Genomic DNA, 20275 nt, shown 5'->3' with positions numbered 1-20275 from the left:
TTTCAACAGCCCAGGGATTCAAGACAGGTGTGTCCAGCTTTGGATCTGAAAGCAGTTCTTTTGCCTGAAACTCATCTGCCACTCTTGGCTGCTAGTTCAACTTTTTCTGAGCTCCAAACAGTACCTCACAGTATCTACACAGCATGAAAAGTTGTCCCAAGGGACAATAGCTGGGTTTCAAAAAAGCAGAACCAAAACCAAACCCAAAGAAACAAAAAAGAGAAGACAAGAGAAAGTCTAGCCCGCAGAGAATCAGAAGATGTAGAAGAAGAAAGCACCTTCAAGACAGACCCAAAAAAGCCACTAGACTTCAGAGCCAGGAAAGATGAGAATTCTGAGACCCAGCCCAAAGGGAAGACAAGACTAGTAGGATAGTAAGGATGAGTAATGAGTAAGGAATAGAAACAGGATTTTTTACTCGTTAGGTTAGGATACACGACAGAAGACAGGCTAAAAGAAACAACTGTTTTCTTGCTTCAACTATTCCATTCTGATAATTCTGCTATTTTTCTCTGTTGTGGTTAAAACCAAAATCCACACAGCTTGTGCACTCACTCCCCCCCTTGCTCCCCCAACTCCCAGAGAGTTAGGAAGGAGAATCCAAAGAATGTAGCCTCCACGGATTGAGATAAGAACGGTTTAATAGCTAAGGCATAATACAAATCACCACTGCCATTACTACTACAAATAATAATGATAAAGCCAACAACAAGCAAAAAGAATACAACACCCCACCAGCCACCGACCCATAACTCACTCCACCCTGCCCGGCCGAGCACTGCGTGCTCCCTCCTCCATTTCCCTCCAGAGCTCCACCCCTTCCGCTCTCTCCTATTTGCATCCTGGGCATGACGTGCTATGGTATGGAATACCTCATTGGCTAGCCTGGGTCAGGTGCCCTGTCTCTCCTTCCTCCCGGACTCCCCTCCTCCCCGGCAGAGCACGTGCTCAGAAAAGGCCCTGAACAAAAACACCCTCAAAACATGCTCGCTATCAAGCAACTGTTCCCAGCCCAGAAGTCAAAACACAGCACTGCACCAGCTACAAGAAGGAGAAAAAATGACTGCTACAGCTGAACCCATGACACTCTCCTGCAAAAAATATTTGAATATACACACTTTTAATAGCACTCTGTTTTCTGAACATTGTGCAGAAAGTATTTCTGAAAGCACAAAGGTACTGTGCAGTCAATCTTAGTGGTATTACTGTAACAATAACACTACTCACAATCTTTCTTACAGAATGTTATAGAGACATTCAGTTCTTTAAAAACCTTTGCTCAATCCACCACGAAGGAACCAAAACCCACAACTATTTCCAGAAGTCAGACAAATACAGTCTTATTCTCCCCCCTATTTTCTTTATAAAACTAATGCATACTCTAAGAAAAATCTGTAACACAAGTTATTTTTTATCTAGAGTGACATGAGAACAAAGTAAATGTTGACTTCCCTTTCTAGTATCTCAGAAATACTCAGAAGCTACAGGCATAAAAGCACAAGAATATAAACAGGTGTTTTTTATACTGTAGAGCGTACCTCCTCTGAAACATTACTCACAAAAAGGCTAAACAGTAATTGGGGAACAACCTGTGTGCACTACACTGACTGGCTGCTTCCAGGCCATGCTGGTGAAAGCCAGTCAAAGGGAACAGAGATTAAAGACAAGAAGACATGTGAATATGCCCAAAGAAAACAGTTTTTCGATAACTACAAAATATTTGTAGAATCTCTTTATAGTAATATTCTTTGTTTGAGCCTACAGTTGGTATAGATATTTGAGGAGGATACTGCCAGAGTTCCTATTCCACAAAATCCAGTGCAGCAGTTTTCTGTCCGGACAAAGAGACTACCTTGTCTACACAGTTAGTTTCATTTTTTACTCTCTAAGTGCTGGCGCTCTTTGTGTGAGAAGGCAGAAGTTTTCTACTTTTTCATCTACTTTTCTACTCTTTTGTAACATTTTAATAGGATTATCATCATTATTTTATGCTCTGCGATTTGAAACACAAGAGTGTATTTTTCTCCTCTACCATCTTCAAGACTAATTGGTGATTCCATCTAACTATTTATCCAAAATCATCAGATGAACAAACAAACAGAAAGGTTTAATAAACCACAGAAATCTCTTTACTGACTCTGGTATTTGGTTATCATTATTTAGTAACACAAATTTACATGGAATTATACAAAACAGTTAACCAAACAATTAGTATGTATTCATGAAAGGAGACTATTTGGGGAAGTACATTAAGCATGATATGAATAAATAAGCGTAACTCTGCTATATTTATCTTAGAACATCATACAGTGATAATCCTGTTTTAAAAAGAAGTCACCAGAAAACTGCAGACCAATTATTACAGACTAGTATTTTTATGTAAAGATTATGATGATGGCACTCTTATTCAGGGAAATTTCTTAAGCAAATAAAATTGCTGTCAGCCTGGAGTAATCACACTACTACTAGTATGACCTGAAAAGAACTCTGAAAAATACCTTTACAACAGAAATTTGAGAAAATAGACCTTTCTGTAGCAACTAGCAACTCTTCTCTGCAAGAATCAGGTAATGTAGTCTATAGTCAATTGCTCTGGCATGTACAGTTACATAAATGAATAAGGTACTGCACTATCAAGAGAGGCAGCTAAGCAAGCTAAGCATCTAAGACCAACATACTCTCAAAATCATTTACTTAGACTTATCTATCAAAGACCTCATGCAATTCTTTCTGAAGCTTTTGATAGGCAATTATTTCTGCTTATAGGTATTTGAATATTTCTTAAGAACTTAATTTCTTATGAAACAGAGACTGTAAAGATGGGACAGTGGCAACAAGAAAGGTCTAACAGGAAAATAGGGCAGGAGGCTGGTTTTCACTGTAGGTAATTCTTACAGTGAAGCGTCACACAGAACACTGAAGACATCTAATGGTGACTCTAAGAACAGCTACAAAAGAAATCACTGTTTTTTTCAGCTTGTTAAAGGTTATACAGATTAAGTGGGAAAAAAACCCCAAACTGAAAATACATTTACATCATACTTCATCCAAACATTAATACAATGGTATCCCTCAGCTCACCTCCAAGAGCAGCAAAACTTGGATCAACATGTAAAGGATTCCAATCCCCACTCAGCCGATATAAGGCAGCCTGCAGAAACAGAGAAATAAAAATGAGAGGCTAGCTGTGTTTGGCAGAAATAAGCAGGAGTTACTCAAAAAATAAGGACAGATTAACAAACATCACAATTTACTAGCTCTTAGATAACTTACCCTAAACCAAAGCAGGTAAAATAGAAATTAAATGTTATTGTGTAGACAAACTGCCAAAACTCTAGGGAAATGTGCCAAGAACTGTGTGTGGACTTCATACATAACAAAAGGAATACAACTGCTTAGTGGGAGTTAAAAGTCACCTACTCTGCTGGCATACAAATCCAGCTTCACTAAAATTTGGCAACAGCAAAGTACCGCATTTTCTAGAATTTGCTCATAGGTTCCCTAGCTTGAAAGGTAATTTAAAGGAGTCTTTTTCCATGACAGATCCATCCACGGTTTAAATAAAAAATAACAAAACTTTTTTTTAAACACACATGCAACCATCCTTTTTCAACATGTGATTAATCTTACAGAGATCAGAAATATCCTTATCCCTTTGCAGAGTAATGTGATTGACTAACATACTTCTCTCTTAGCAGCTTCATGGGTAGCTGGTCCCAATATTACAAACAAAATCTCAAAGTGACAGGCCAAGCTTTCTAGAAGACTTCTGCATCATGTTAAGTATTCTGTTTCACTACTAAAAAGTAGAGAAATACAACTTAAGTATCTTGTATGTACTGTGAATGTGAATAAAACGGAGAAATTATGAAGATGATTGCTACTGTACTTCAGTTTTCTTTCTCTGTGGGACATTAACATTTTTATTATCAAATTTACATTTGCTGTACAGTGGTCAACAGACCACTGGTGTGGCAAGCCACCCTCTGCTTGTCTTTCTGTACTAAAAGCTTATTCATCAGATTCCAGTGAAATCTAGGGAATTAACAATTGTAGAGTACTCTCTAGTGTGACATTCCTAAAAGTACAGAGAAAATCAGTACACATCACTAACACTAGTGAAGATTTAAAGAATTTAGTATTTTTGCAGGATGGCATATATAAATTGAATATGAAATTAACCAAAATAAACTTTTAAACCCTTAGTTTAATTGAGTACATTACTGGCCTTTGGAACCACTTATGACTAAACATTTTCTTTCAGGATTTCAGACTGGGATTGTAAATTATTTTTTATTCTTTTTGAATCGCTTTTCCTTTTGAAAAGTAAAATGGCATCACTAGATCTGAAATTTCTAACTGTAATTCTACTTTCACCCAAAATGTGTTTTGTTTTGTTTTTAATTATCCTCCAATTGATTGTATACATTCTTAGGAAAATAGTAAAGTCTGAAAATTTTGTATTAATGTAAGACTACAGTTCAGATGGGTCCAAGTTTGCTCCTCCAACTGGGACAAAAGAGAAGGAAAATAATTGGCTGAATTAACAATTAACTTACATCAATCTTACACATCACCAAGAAGTAGAAATGGCTAAGGTATCTCACCTGGTGAGAAGAATAAAGTAAAAATCTCCTGAAGGCGAGGAGTGCTCCAGTGCTAGGACTTTACAGCTAGCAATCTACAAGTAAAATCAAGTACAAAAGAGCAAGCCAAACTGACTGGCAAGCAATCCTATGGCACAGAGGATATTCTATAAGGGACACTCAAGCAGTGTGTGCTAAAACAGAGTGCAGGTTGAGGGTGGAACTGGAAAGCAAACTGAGATAATGTAAATATTTACACCCTTGTTATGCCATTAAGGCAGCTGAAGTGAAATGATGAGTGTGAAGAGACAACTACCAGTATCAAAGTAGCCCGCGAAGTTGCACCACGAAAGAGACTTTTAGTGAGGAACAGACCCTTAGTTCCTTAGGGAAAATGAAAAAAACCAACTGACAAATTAAAGAGTTGCTCTTGACAGAATTCTACAAAGTAGAGACCATTACTGAAGTACTTCATCACTGAAGTTTTCTTTCAAGACACTTTAAATTTTAATAGCAAATTACCTGTCTTGAGAATGAGAAAATAAAAATTGCCATGTATGAAAAAAAAAAAAATTAAATGACTTTTTAACCAAATTAAGATCCTCAGGTCTTATATTCATTCTTTCATTAATTTTAACTTTCACAGAAGCTGTCAGCAGGCTATTTTCACAAAGGAGCTGCAGTAATTTTTAATTCAAACTAAATATCATTTAGTTTAGTATTGAAAAATTTTATTTATGTATAATAAAAAAAGGCAAATTTCTGTTTTAAGCTCAAATCTCAACTTAAATCTAGCTATGATTCTATTGCTTACTAACTAACCACTCCCTGGGAGACAGTACTATCAAATGCTTTTCTAAATTACTGTAGTAAAAAATACTTGTGATTTATTGCTAACAAAATAAACATAGCATTTAGGAAATTATTAAGCTCAGATAACAAACTGTGATCAATGTATTTAACTAAATGTCTGACATATGAATATGGGAAACAGTACTTGTCTTTCTGTTCTTTCAATACTTAAGAGTGGCATTGGTCACAGCTAGAAAACACATAGGCTAAACTGAATAAGCCGTTACAGAGCACGTTATTTTGGATTCAGTGCAGCCAAGTCAGGTCTGACAACAAGCTTCTTTTCATTTACCACAGTCTTTGTTATTATTTCATTATATACATTACATTTCACATGAGAACAGAACTGTTTCAAAGCCTCATTGGCTCTACTTTTTATACATTATAATTACATTATATTATATACATTACATTTCACATGAGAACGGAACTGTTTCAAAGCCTCATTGGCTCTACTTTTTATATTCTTTCAAATAATGACATTTCCTGAAGTCCCAAGTGATAATATCAAATACAAAAAAAAAAATTAATAATAAAAAAAAAAGAAAAGGGATGCATCCTTAGGGGTTGACAAAAGTCAATTAATGTGAGATTGTCCTGGGTTCAGCAGTAGCAGTCGTTTTTCCCATTCTTCGTACCTGGTGCAGTGCTGTGTTTTTGACTTTCAGCCTGGGAACAATGCTGATAACACCAATGTTTTCAGCTGCTGCTCAGTAATGTTTACTCTGACCAAGGACTTTTGGAGTCTCATGCTCTGCCAGGGAGGAGAGGAAGCCAGGAGGAAGGAGAGACAGGACACCTGACCCAAACTAGCGAAAGGGGTATTCCATACCACAGCACGTCATGCCCAGTATATAAACTGGGGGGAGCTACCCAAAAGGTGTAGGTAGCTGCTCAGGTCTGGCTGGGTATGTGGGTGGTGTGTTCTCTTCTGTTATCATTTTTATTATTGGTGGTAGCAGTAGTGTTTGTGTTATACCTTAGTTACTGGATTGTTCTTATTCCAAACCATGGGTGCTACATTCTTTCTCCATTTTCCTCCCCATCCTTCTGGGAGTGGGGTGAGAAAGGAGCAGGGAGAGTGAGTTGAGCAGCTACATGGGTCTGAGCTACCAGCTGGGCTTAAACCATGACAGAGGTATTAGATTGAAGTCAGTCATAATGTGGTTAGATTGTTTTCCAATTAATAACACAAACTGTCAAGTCTCATTTCCTAACAATTTAGGAATTCTGCCAGACCACAAAAGAAAAGGCAAGATCCAACCTGTCCATGCCAATTTTTCAGTCTTGCTTATGGACTGCAATAAAGGTCAGTAGTAAAGCTAACAAAATAGGAAGCCAACTATCCATGTATTTCCCCTTCAAATGGGGGGAAAAAAGAGCTCTTTTTAAGCTATGCCCAAGAGCTTATCTTATCAAGTATTTGTGTATATATATAAAGTATATATTAATATATTAATTAATATATTATATAATAGTATAATATAATGTAGTATAATAAATAATTTATATATTTGTATATATATATATACACAAATGTGTGTGTATATGTATGTGTGCATACTTTACCCTATTTAAGTAAAAGCAAGCAGTCAAGCAATCTTGTGAAAAAAAAAAAAAAAAAAAACAACAAAACAGCCACAAATCTCGCCTACACATTTCAATGAGCTCTGGTTTCCATTAACGACAATTAATGTACCCAATTAAATTGGCAGTGCTGATGCTTCAAAGGCTCAAATATAGCACAGTACTTAAGTAATAAACTGTAGTTAAAATTAAGTAGCTACCCTTTGACTATCTGAAAATACCATTTGTCATATCTTGTTTTTTAGTAATTGATTTCTGTGAGGATAAGAGAGATATTATGAAAAAAATAACTGGTAAAAAACAACACATAGAAAGATATAAAGTTTTATCTGTTCTTCCAGATAAGCAACTATTTTTCTCAAAGATGACATGTGGAAAATAAATGAAACAGGCAGTTTAAGTTGTTCATAATGATTTTCAATGCCTAAACACACTGTGGAAATCTGGATCACACATGATTCTATTTTTTAACAAGACTGTAATTAAAAACCACAAGTGTATAGTTTCCTGAACTGCCTCAGGTTTGCAATAATAGAACCTTAGTGGTCTGGACTACACAAACACTGCCTTTTTCCCTACATACCACTGACTCCTTCAAGAATAAGAATTACTAAAATACTAAATTAAAATACCTTCACATACACAGCTATAAACAAGAATAGGTATAACAGATATAAACCAGTACTACATCTTTTCTCCTTCCATACCCCTCATTATTCCTCTCTTTACTGGTTATGCCTATCACATATTTTTTCAAATTCAAAATCAACATTTATATTCTGGCACTGGCTTCACAGAACATTAGGCGTTTTTCACCAGCATGGCAAATGTACATATAGCCTTTCTTTTAACAGTGCCTCTCTTAACCACTTGGGTTTAGGGAACTTCGGGTGGAGTAACAATGTCTATATCCTTTACTAAGACATGCATAGACAAGTAGGAAACAAACTCTTGGTAAAGAAGAGTTAAACAAAATGAGTGCCAGACTAGTATTGTTATTCTTTTACCACATTACCACACAAAATTCTAGTATAATCCAAGACTTCAACTATTTTTCAAAATGGCCATGATCAGAAAATTATATACCATCTTCTCAACAGGAATAAATATGGAGGGGTAGGGGATTGTGTGTAAATATTGAAATTAGCTTCACAACATCTAACAAGCTTTTCATTACTATTATAAATATTCACTATACAATTTCAAGGGCTTTGAAAGTATCACCTCTGTACACTAAAATATCTAGACAAATTGGGAAAACATTATCAAATCCTTGCAATGGCCTCACATCCATTTCCTTTGCTTGTATCATCCTTTGTTGTTACGCACTCTTTTTTCTGGCGTGCTGTCTGTATCTGTGAACCTACTGCAGCACTTCAATTTTCTCTATTAGGAAACAAAATATTTATGCTACAAACAGAAAAAAAAATCACCTGAGGCTCTCACTCAGGAGGCTCTCTTGTGCTATTCTCTGAAGTTAATTTAAATTCACATGTTTTCAGGCAATGATGTACTATAATCTTTACAAAGAAGGACATTAAACCCCCCCATTTGTCCTGTAACCATATTTTCCCCACTCTACATGTAGATGTTGTCATCATCTTCTCCCTCATGACTATATTGCACTTATTCAAAAAACAATCTTAACACAAAACACTGATCTTCTAATAACATTTTTCTTCTAATCTGTTTAAAATACGCATAAAATCTCTCCAGGGAAATAACCAATTGTTTTCCCCATATACTGTTAACAGTTACTTATTATATCTACACACACAGAATCATCAAATCATCCAATAGTTAGGTTGAGAAAAACCTTTATGGTCATCAAGTCCAACCATAAACCTAGCACTGCCAAATCCACTGCTAAGCTACAGAACCACAGAATAGTTTGAATGAGTTTGAAGGGATCTGCAAAGGTCATCTGGTCCAACTGCCTTGCTATGAGCAAGGACATATTCAACTGTAACAGGTTGCACAGAACCACATTCAGTCTGGCCTTGAATCCCTTAATGCGACATCTACATGTCTTTTAAATATATTCAGAGATGATGACTCCACCACTTCCCTGATACCTGTTCCAATGCTTGACAACCTTTTCTCCTAAAATCCAATCTAAAGCTGCCTGGTACAACTTGAGATCATTTCTTCTCATCCTATCGCTTGTAACTTGGAGAACGAGTCCGACACCCACCTCACTTACAACCTCCTCCCACATTGTTGTAGAGAACCATGAGGTTACTCCTGAGCCTTCTCCAGAATAAACACCCCCAGTTTCCTCAGCTGTTCCTCATCATACTTGTGCTCCAGACCCTTCTCCATCTTCATTACCCTTCTCTGGACCTATTCCAGCACCTCAATGCTTCTCTGTTGGTGAGGGGCTCAGAACTGAACACAGGATTCAGGGTGTAGCTTCACCAGTGCTGAGTACAGGGGGATGATCACTGCCCTGGCCCTGCTGGCCATGCTATTGCTGATACAGGCCAGGATGCTGTTGGCCTTCCTGGCTGCCTGGATGACAGAGCTGAACATGAGCCAACTTGCAATCAGCACCACCAGGTCCTTTTCCACTCAGCAGCCTTCCAGATACTCTTCTCCAAGCCTGCATCATTGCATACAGTTGTTGTGGCCCAGGGGCAGTACTTGGCCCTTGATGAATATCACACCACTTGTCTTGGCCCATTGATCCAGACTGTCTAGACCCCTCTGCAGAACCCTCCTATCCTCCCATAGATCAACACTCCTGCCCAGCTGGTGTCATGTGCAACCTTACTGAGGGTGCACTCAATCCCCTCATCCAGACCTCTGATAAAGATACTAAACAGAACTGGCCTCACTACTGAGACCTGGGGAATGCCATTTGTGATCGCCTGCCAAATGAAATTAACTCCATTCACTACCATTCTTTGGGCTCTGCCATCTACCCAGTGAACAGTACACCTATTATAGCTATGAGCAGTCAATTTCTCCGGGCTAATGCTGTGTGAAAAACGGTATCAAAAGCTTTATGAAGTATAGGTAGACAACATGCACTTTAGCATGTCACCTGGTCATACCAGGGGACTGGGTTGGTCAAGCAGGACCTGCCTTTCATAAACCTGTGCTGACTGAGCCTGATCACTTGGTTGTGCTGCTTGATGACACTCAAGAAGATCTACTCCATAACCTTCCCCAGCACCAAGGTCAGACTGACAGGCCTGTAGCTCCCCAGATTCCTCTTGTAGATGGGCATCACATTTGCTAACTTCCAGTCAGCTGCGACCTCCCTCGTGAGAACTGCTGATAAATGATTGAGTGGCTGAGTGAGCACTTCAACCAGCTCCCTCAGTATCACAGGGTCAAACCTAGCCAGCCCAATAGACTTGTACGTCTCTACATGGTTTAGCAGGTCTCTGACCATTTCCTTTGGATTATGGGGGCTTAATTTTGCACCCCATCCATGTCTTCCAGAGAACAACTGGTCTTACTATTAAAGACTGAGGCAAAAAAGCCATTAAGTTCCTCAGCCTTTTACATTATGTTTCCCCTGCATCCAATAAAAGGTAGAGATTCACCTTAGCCCTCCTTCTATTGCTAACATATTTACAGAAACATCTTTTATTGTCTTTTACAGGAGTAGGCAGATTAAGCTCCAGTTGGGGTTTGGCCCTTCTAATTTTCTCTCTGTATAACCTCATGACATGGTTTAGTGGTGGACTTGGCACAGTAACAGTTGGACTTGATAATCTTAAAGGTCTTTTCCAACCTAGCTAATTCTATCATTAAGCTTCAGACAATCAAAGCACACCCTAACATACAGCACTACCCCACCACCTCTCCTTCCTTGCCTATCTGTTTTGAAGAGTTTACAGCCATCCACTGCAGCACTGTGTGAATCATCCCAGCATGTTTCCGTGATGATAACTACATCACAGATTTCCTGCTACACAATGGGTTCCAGCTCCTCCTGTTTGGTGCCCATGCTGGGTGCATTAGTATAGATGCACTTCAGCTGGGCTACTGATCGCACAACTTTTTTGGGGAGAGAAGCCCTGTTCCTACAAGACCATTTTCAGGGTCTTCTGTGGCTTCTAACACATCAATAACTGTTGCATCTTTGCTGCTGCATGGGTCTACATCACCTACCTCCACTGAGATTGCAGACCGAAGGTCCTTGCTATTAGCACACTGTCTCTCAAACATCAGTGTGCTGCCCCCAGGCTTATCTCTATCGAGGCTGGTTTTATCCCTTTTCCCCATTGAAATCTAGTTTAAAGCTTTCTTTAATGAGCCCTGACAACTCCTGCATGAAGATCCTTCTCCTCCTTTCAAACAGGTGTACCATGGGTGCTGCAATTAGGCCTTGTGTTGTGTAAAGCACTGCCTGATCAAAATCTCCAATATTCTGCTAGTGACACCAGGCTCAAAGCCAGGTATTCATCTGTTGGCTCTTCCCGTTTCTTTCCTCATCATTGCCCATGTTCTTTAAAAAGAGACACAAGTATTTACATAAGCTTAAAATGAAAACACAAATGAAACCTGTGTAGAATAAAAGATGAATTTCCATAGAGAAGCATCAACATCCCAATTACACAGAAGCTTGAAAGGGTCTTCTCACACCATCCTCAAAGTAGAGTGGTGACTAATAGTACCTGAACCCATTGACAACAGGCAGAAAACTTTTCACAGTAGGTTTTAGCTTTATAATTCATTAGGTTATGAAATGTTTCTCATGCATCCCTTTCTTCCCACAATGTCGTTAGTAAGTTTTTATTTCAAAGCCCACTCTTTCACAACAAACTAAATTTATGTATAATTGTCTTCAGTTTTTTTCCAGTTACATTAAGAACTGTAGTTTTAACTGAACTTGACAGAGTGAAAAACTAAACTCAGGTAGCTAGAAGACAGCAGTATGAGTGAAAGGACTGAAGGCCTTGAGAATTACTCAGGAAGGTAAGGACACTTCTGCAGTCTTAGTCACAGGATACTGGTGACAGTACTTGAAACATGGCAGGTGCCAATTATTGTCTCCTCTTTCAGAGAAAACAGAAAAGAACTGTATTTTAGGAAAACAAAAAACCCAAACCACTAAAAGGCAGCAATTTCTTCATACCCTGACAGTAGATGCTTGATCTATACCTGGAACAGAAGGCTTTACACAGTCTGTATATTTTTAATCCTATCCGATTATCTAGGTGTGAATTTACTGAAACTCCATAAAAATATCTGAATTAGTAAAGAATCATCATATTCTCTGAACTGTTGTTTGTTCTGGGTTTTTTTCATGCTGCTTACCCTATCACATTCTCAAAATCAACACTGGATGCTATATGCCACTCCTTTAAACACTCTGTACAATTAAAATGTCTCAAGCATTTATAAACTTCCTTACTTTATAGACTGGAAATTGTAAGGCAGCAGAAATGGTCTTAATTTTCAACAGCACAGACCAATTCTGGCTGTCCAATTTAACATTTGAAGGCTCAATTCTTCAAAGTGCATCCATTTTTGAAGTGCACTGTAGAAGTTCACAACAGAGCTCTTTATGAATTTCAGCTTCAGCCTCTGATGCTCAGATACCCTCCTGCTAGTCTGACTCCCAAATTTCACCTCCAAAATTCATTCACCTCATCCTCTCCTGTCAGCCATTGATTAAGAAGCACCCACATCTGAGTGCTTTGGGATATCTGGGTAACAGCTGCCTGCAGACCATAAGAATTTTATGGACAAAACAAATAAAATCAATTGTCAAAGAACTGGAACTTCTTGCAAAAAAATAACATAGGAAAACTGACTTCCTACACTGTCTCAGCTCATCCCTCTCTTTGCTTGTGGAAGGAGTTCTTGAAGGAGAAGGAACAAACATTTAATTCTTGCATGACTGAAAACTATTACAAAGCATTGCATACAAACAGGATTAAAACTACAAATAAATAAAGCTTTATTTGGAGCTTTTATCTTTTTAGAGATTTTGCAACATTTAAAACATTATAGTTTACGAAATGAAAGCAACTTCAGCATGCCAGGATATAAAAATCTGCTTCTCCAATGGATCAGTTATGAGTCTCAGTTTCACCAGCTCTAACAAGGAATTTAAAATTCTTGAAAGCAAAGACAGCCAATTTTCCTGATCTTTAAAACGACAGAACAAGAACTATCATATGCTTGAGATACCCAACTTGATTGAGAAGTAGCTCTGACAGAAATTCTAATGTGACAGCTCACATGACAGGGCTATGTAGAGACCTACAGGGGCACAGCTGAATGTACACAGCTGGTCCCAAAACATGGTAGGCTGAGACACTATATTTTTCAAAATCTATCCAAAATGTGTTTCTCCCTCTTTCTCATGGCTATTTCTCCCTATTAATGTAACTAGCAAATACACAGAGTCAAAATTTAAAGCAGAATGATGTTTTAGTGAAATATACAATAGCATTGCAAGTAAATACATTTTTTTCAATTGGCAACCATTTCTTCAAATTCTTAGACATGTTACTGAAATAAGCTGACATTAACAAAAACTCGGACGTCCTGCAAATTCAGCTTTAATTTTTCTGTATAGGCAAACTGGATAGCTTTCAGAAGAAAGAGGGAAGAAACACAGAACAATAAAACTGAAACAAATTCTTGAAAAAAATCCATTTTACAGGCTACTACTGTGCTGATTATTTATTGTCACAACATTGTGTATTCTGAGTATTAATTGTGATATTTGAAGATAGAGAACAGCTTATTTCTTGGGAGGCAACCTGCACAGTAACAGAATGCTGTGAGATTTTCCACAAGCAAACCAAAACCAGAAAACAAAAAACAAACAAACAAACAAACAAAAAAAAAACCAACAAGAAAAAACAACAGAAACCCCCTAGAACCTCAAGAGTCCATATTTGCTTCCTTCTTCAAAAGTGACTTGCTTCACTTGGACATCACCCACACTCACTGCATCTTATTTTGTGTGTCATCAGAAAATTAATTTCAAGAAATCAACACACATGGGAAGGGAGCGTAAAGAAAAGTCTACAGAGATAAAATTCTTCAGAGATGAAACTCTCCATAGACATATGTAATTCACTGCCTGTGATTCTTAATCACATTTTGAACCATTCAGCAAAATCTAATGAATTTAAGGCTCTGGTTTGAAAACTGGCAGAACTAAAGTAGCCTGGTGATACTAAAGCACTGTAACTACATTAAACATTCCCTACAGTGCTGAAGTTGAATGATTCATTTATTGCTAAATGGCTAATAGTCAAACACCCTAGAACTTCTTGATCTTTTGTCAAAAGGTCTATTTTACTAAAAAGATTTATGGCAGTGTATCTAGTAAAGCACAGCTCAAACTATAGAGAGAGAACAAGCTATAAAAATACCACAGCATAGGCACGTCTCTACAGGGCAGAACGGAAAAAATGTCAGCTAGCTCTTTGCAAAAAAGTTAATGAACACAGAAGAAATATGTTATGTCCTTCTTCATCAGGACACACATTTTAAGCCTTAAAGCCTTTTTAAAAGGTCAGATATTTCAAAATTTTTTTAACTATTGTTCATCTTTAAGCAGCTTACACCATGGTACCGCAAGTCATTCATAAGCCCTGGTTAGTGTTTAAAAAACTCCTTAGGAATGGTCACAGGTTTTAGAGGGATAAACATTTATTAAAGTATCTGCTATTCATCTTTGACTACTAACCAAAAGGATTAGTTTTTTATGTAAGGGACTATTGTTCTGTCAATGATCACTGGCATAACATGATCATTTTTTATAGAACTGTAGGTGGCTGTACCCTGTATTCTGCTAAACACATGATTAAGGGCAAAAATGGTTATTAGCTCTCTGTTGCCAGTATTCTCTTCACTAAGCAGCGCTTCCTCCTGTCTGAATGCACATAAAAAAAAACATTCTTTGTCTTGGAAAAAAATTTAACTCAGTGTATATGAGTTACAAGTAAATACAACTTTCAGGATAACCACAGTCATTGTCTTCAGTAAAAGACAGGAGTCATCACTAAACATTTTTAAAATATGCATTATGCATACCCTAAGCATACCTTGCTATCAGGAAGGTTACTACTATGACAAGTTATGGGGGAAAATGCTACTTATGAAGAGCAGTTTAACCGCACAACTGTGGTAACATAAAAACTGAGTGGGGAATGTCACAACTCTCATTGGAAATTAAGAGAGTTCAAGTTAACTCAAATGCCATCTGCAAATTGACTCTTTCAATCTGTCTCACACTCTATACTAATTCAATAGATGAATGGCAACAGTCATTTCTGCCAGCACCTTTTCCATTTAAACACTTAAGAAAAAAAATAAAATCAGAAACTTCAGTGTAATTTTTGTGCCAGCTTCCATTTTCAAAAAGGATTTTAGGCAGTTATGTGTCATTCCACAGACACACAAATGTAAAACCTAGGTAACATTTCTCCAAGCTGTCCTTCACATGAAAGTCTGTATTCCTGCCCATAAAGTTCCCAAGTTCTACATATTCCCCCTCCTGTACAGAGGCACCATCACTTAAGCACAGATGCTACCAAATAATTTGGCAGATAAACCTTCTTACAATTCCCAAAGTTCACTGGCTGTGGCTCCTGCAAGATCTAGTTGGAGAAGAATTCTCCTGTCAGAGTAGATCTTAAAAACTGTGATGGCTACTGTGTCACTTCCTTTATTTCCTAATGTCGTGGTTTAAACCAAGTCCCCCAACTCCCGGAGAGTTAGGAAGGAGAATCCAAAGAATGTAGCCCCCACGGATTGAGATAAGAACGGTTCAATTGCTAAGGCATAACACAAAACCCCTACTGCCATTCACTACTACAAATAATAATGATACAGCAAACAGCAAGTGAAAAGAATACAACACCCCACCAGCCACTGACACATAACTTACTCCACCCTGCCTGGCCGAGCACCATGTGCTCCCTCCTCCATTTTCCTCTCCAGCCTTCTCCTTCCCCGTATGCATCCTGGGCATCACGTGCTATGGTATGGAATACCTCATTGGCTAGCCTGGGTCAGGTGTCCTGTCTCTCCTTCCTCCCAGACTCCCCCTGGCTGGAAAAAACCTTGAACAAAAACACCCTCAAAACATGCTCAAACCATGACACCTAAAAATCAATTTTTGCAGTAGCAAAGTTTCCCAACTTCTGCATTATATGGCTACTACCATCTTCTTTTGTCTCACAAACTTAGCACTTTATACACACAATTCTAGACATAAGAGTTTAAGGCTTAGAAGCTAAGATTAGTGCATGAACAAGGGGATCAAAAATGGTATCTGAGAATTGATGGATCTGGAATAAATTCTCATATAATCACACAGAGGAGAATCTAAAGTAGGGTTCCAACACCAAAAGTAAATTAATAGGCCATTTTGGTTGCTGTATCTTATCTAATAAAAAGCAAGTTGATAGATTGTACCTTCCTCTATATTTAAATACTCCCAGAAACAAAGTGTTCTTTCAGCATTTCCTGCTCCTTGCTCAACTTGCCACTTTTCAGTGAAGCCTATTCAGAAGAATTAGACACCTGTACCTCCTAGACCTATGCTGTGAATTTTAGGATGCAGCAAGTATATCAGCGACAGAAACCAAAACGCTGATCTAAGGTGTCTTTCCTGATTTAAGTGGGTAGGGCTAACTTGTACTTCAAGCACATAAATCAACTGGATCAGACAAGTTTAATTATTCTGTATATAAACAGAGGCTAAGCAGACATCACAATGCCTGCATTTCAGCTGATGCTCAACATTTTAACTGCATCTCCAAAAGCTACAGCCTCCTGCCATAACTTGAGTTGCTTTGGAAAATATTGCTGAGTGTCTTAGTACTAGTAGCTCCAGACTTCCAGACTTATTTGTCTAACACCTGCATATGTTTACCTTCAGAGGAGGTTATACGTATTTCCTTGGGTTTTTACCTATGATGCCTATGAACCAGTGAGACTGTGGTCAGATGGACAGACATCTGTCAGTATTTCAGGTTTCCCTGACTACTACCACATTACAGAAATTTACCTTTTTTAAAACTTTTAAGCACTTTTGGGTTTTTTTGGTGTGTTTGCTTGCACCATTTGTTATAAGTTTTGTAGATTTTGAACCTCTTTTCTTAGCCACAACAGAATATAAACATTCATTTCCTCCTTCGATGTACAATTTTGCAATCAACAACTATAAAATTGCATAAGCCTTACAAAAGGAATGTTTTAGACAGTACATTGAACACACTGTCATAACTCAATACATAAACATACACACACACACATATATAGATATACACACCAAATATACATAAATACCTGAGGTATAGAATAAAATTTTAACTATTAGAAAACATCATACAAGACTCTTTCGTCCAAACAAAACAAACATTTCCACACCAAGAGCATACAAAACTTTACCTGATCAGCTGTTGTTTCATCAAAAATTACAACATCAGGGGGTCTCTTGGGAGGATTCACTGTTACCTAAAGCAAAAGTAATAGTATTATTATTTCACTGAAAAAATCTTTTATCCATGCCCATGAAAGAATATGTCAGGTATGTATAAAAACAAACAGCATTTAAAAAGCTGCTAAGGTTCCTCCTATCTTTTCTATATTTACAGAAAAACAGAAAAAGATTATTAGGCCTGAAAAATTTTATCAAGGTTAGCTTTAAAAAGATTAGCCAGATTTTATACTAAGATCTGGCTAGCAGTTACATGTTGTAGCTGACTAGTTTAATTACATTTATTCCAAATGATTAATAAAAGCTTAAGTGAGAATTATTCACGCAGAAAAAATAACGGTCTCATAAAACATTAGTGTTTTGGAACACAAAGATTAAAATGAAGCTTTTAAAATAATACTCTAAAAAATGCAATGGAGTACAAAATTATTTATTACCTCACTCATGGACTATCACACTTTTGGCCTTCAAGAGTTTCTAGTTCTTTCTGTTTTCCACATTTTTCTTTTGGTTTGGGTTCAGAATTTTTTTTTTTCGTTTTTCTTTTTTTTTATTTTTTGAGGGGGGGTTGTTAGTTGGGGTTTTTTTTGGTCATTACAAGCTGCATAGTAAGCTCCACATTATTGTAAAAAAGCCATTCCTTGTGCCATCCACAGCTTCATCCTTCAGTTTTGAAGATACAAACTTTACCAAGTGACAGAGAACATCCTAGATCATGATAAACACTGTCATGGCTTAAACACAAAGAACACCATAACTGATTAAAATCTATTCAAGCAGCTGAAATCTTTTTTCCCCTCTCCTTCCTGGGTTTTCAAAACAAACAAACAAGCTCTAAAACAGAAGGAAGAAACTTGACTCTCACTTGTAATAGTTCTACTTAATCTTGGTTTGTGTAAGCTCTTTACCACACAAAAGAGACATCAAAAGAAACTGAGTACTGTGTAACTTCACAATAACAGCAAAACCTCTTTCTTGTTTATTAAGAGCAAGGTAAAGCCACCCCCTGAGCAGAAGACTTTGTAACATCACTTCTACATTCGTCACTTGAGAATGACAATGGACCTACATGTTAATCAGTTTCATAACTACCTAACATGCTTTAAAAACAAGAACAGCTTGACAATCTATTTCCAGTTGGTTAACAGAAATTCAAGCTGACCTACTGAGCCATCCAGATGTTAAAATTAATGAATAATTAAGGAAACCCTTCTGCCAGTAATGCATGAAAACCCCAATCAAGAGGAGAGACATGACCTACACAACGTGTTGCTCCTCACAGAGCTCAGTTTGGAATTTTGTTCTTAGTTTGCAGCTCTAACTTGTCAAGTGACAAAAAGTCACATTATAAAACATGTCTGATTAGCTTGGGATTTCTCTGTGGCACAGAAGGATGTGAAAGTCTTATGATTGGGAAAGTTTGCAAAGATGAAGCAGGAAAACTTATTGGTTAAAACTGGTCTCTGGCATGCAGAGGCCTCTGTTGAATTTTTCTGTCACTGTATATGTATGTCTTAACTAGACTACATTTTGTTTTCTTCTATCACAGGCAGAACCGCTGCCTAAAACAGGTACGTGTCATATTTTAAAATGTAAAATTATTGATATTGTATTCTCACACTTCACTAAATACAGTGAAGAAGTTGCAGTTGACTAAAGTGCAGTTTTTAACTAAAAAAAGCGAAAGCACTACACTGGACTCCGTGATGCCACCACTTTAGATTAGCAACATTTCCTGTGAACCATTGGTTTGGGCTTTTTTTACATGTACTATTGCAAAATTTGACTACAGAAGACTTAAGGGTTCCGGCAAAGACCTTTATACGCTGTCTGAAATAACATTCAGTGATTTTTTTATACTGCACAGAGGCTTTTGCCATTTCTGTTTGAAGCAGCATGCATTTCAAGATTTGATCTGTAAGGTTACATAGCAGAAAACTTCTATGTGACTGATAGAGATTTAAGTAAATAAAATTGTAAGTTTACATCCAAAAATCCTATAAAAAACCTGCAGAACATTACCTACACATATGCTGCTTCATGTATCTGGACGTACACACTAGGTGTTCATGTGACACTGCCTGTCATTTGATCCCTTTCTCCCAAAATGCAGGAGTTCCCCTTCACTGGAAGTAAGAAGCGATAATGCTTGCTGAGGGGGGTGGCTTGAGAAAGGACGCTTGTGGCACCAGAGCGGAGCCAGGGGAGATCAGCATCCAGAAGCCTCACCACAGAGCAACAAGAGCCACTGAGGAGGGAGCCTCAAGTCCTCGACAGGACTTGCAAAGAGCTCAGCTACCACGAGGAGGTGACTCACTGGGAGCGGAGACAGGAGGAGTGGCACCAACTGTGAGTGCTTAAAAATCTACCCAGGGAGCGTGGCAACCAGGAGCGGGCAAACAGAGCGGGCTGAGGCAGTTTGTGCGGCAGTTCGCGTGGGCAGGCGAGCGGGATGGTGAGCACTCGCTGTATGACCAGGGTCCGGTCTGGGAGCTCTGCCCCGGCCGCCCTGGTGGTGGCCAGTGTAGGCACCCAGACAGAGCCGGTAAGTGGGGAGGTTGCGGTGCAGAGCTTGGAGTGTAGAGAGTGCCTGCACTGGTCTGGTGAGGGAAAGGTGCAGAATGGGCAGGGCTGCGCTCGCTGCTCCCTGATGGAGGTCCTCCTCCAGCAGGTGGCTGAGCTACGGGATGCTGTCAGTAAGCTGCAAGATGTCAGGGAAGCTGAGAGGAAGCAGGACTGCTTGCTCCAGGACCAAACAGCACAGGGGCCTCAAGATTCCCCTCTAACTCATGGAGGAAAGAAGGAAGCTGTTGATCAGGGA

General features: G+C 38.3%; 1 protein-coding gene across 1 annotated transcript in view; it reads right to left on the bottom strand.

The window, feature by feature from the left end:
- Positions 1-20275, bottom strand: part of HSD17B4 (hydroxysteroid 17-beta dehydrogenase 4) — a 67759-nt gene that overhangs the window by 14108 nt on the left and 33376 nt on the right. The window contains exons 17-18 of the mRNA XM_005142971.4: positions 17406-17471; positions 3082-3151 (exon numbers count right to left, since the gene is read on the bottom strand). Coding sequence (XP_005143028.1) covers positions 3082-3151; positions 17406-17471 — 136 coding nt within the window. The remainder of the gene's footprint in view (positions 1-3081; positions 3152-17405; positions 17472-20275) is intronic.

Source organism: Melopsittacus undulatus, chromosome Z (genome assembly GCF_012275295.1).
Source record: "Melopsittacus undulatus isolate bMelUnd1 chromosome Z, bMelUnd1.mat.Z, whole genome shotgun sequence".
NCBI classification, from domain to species: Eukaryota; Metazoa; Chordata; class Aves; order Psittaciformes; family Psittaculidae; genus Melopsittacus; species Melopsittacus undulatus.
The sequence above is the reverse complement of the archived record's forward strand: the minus strand, read 5'-3'. Positions and strand labels throughout refer to the sequence as shown.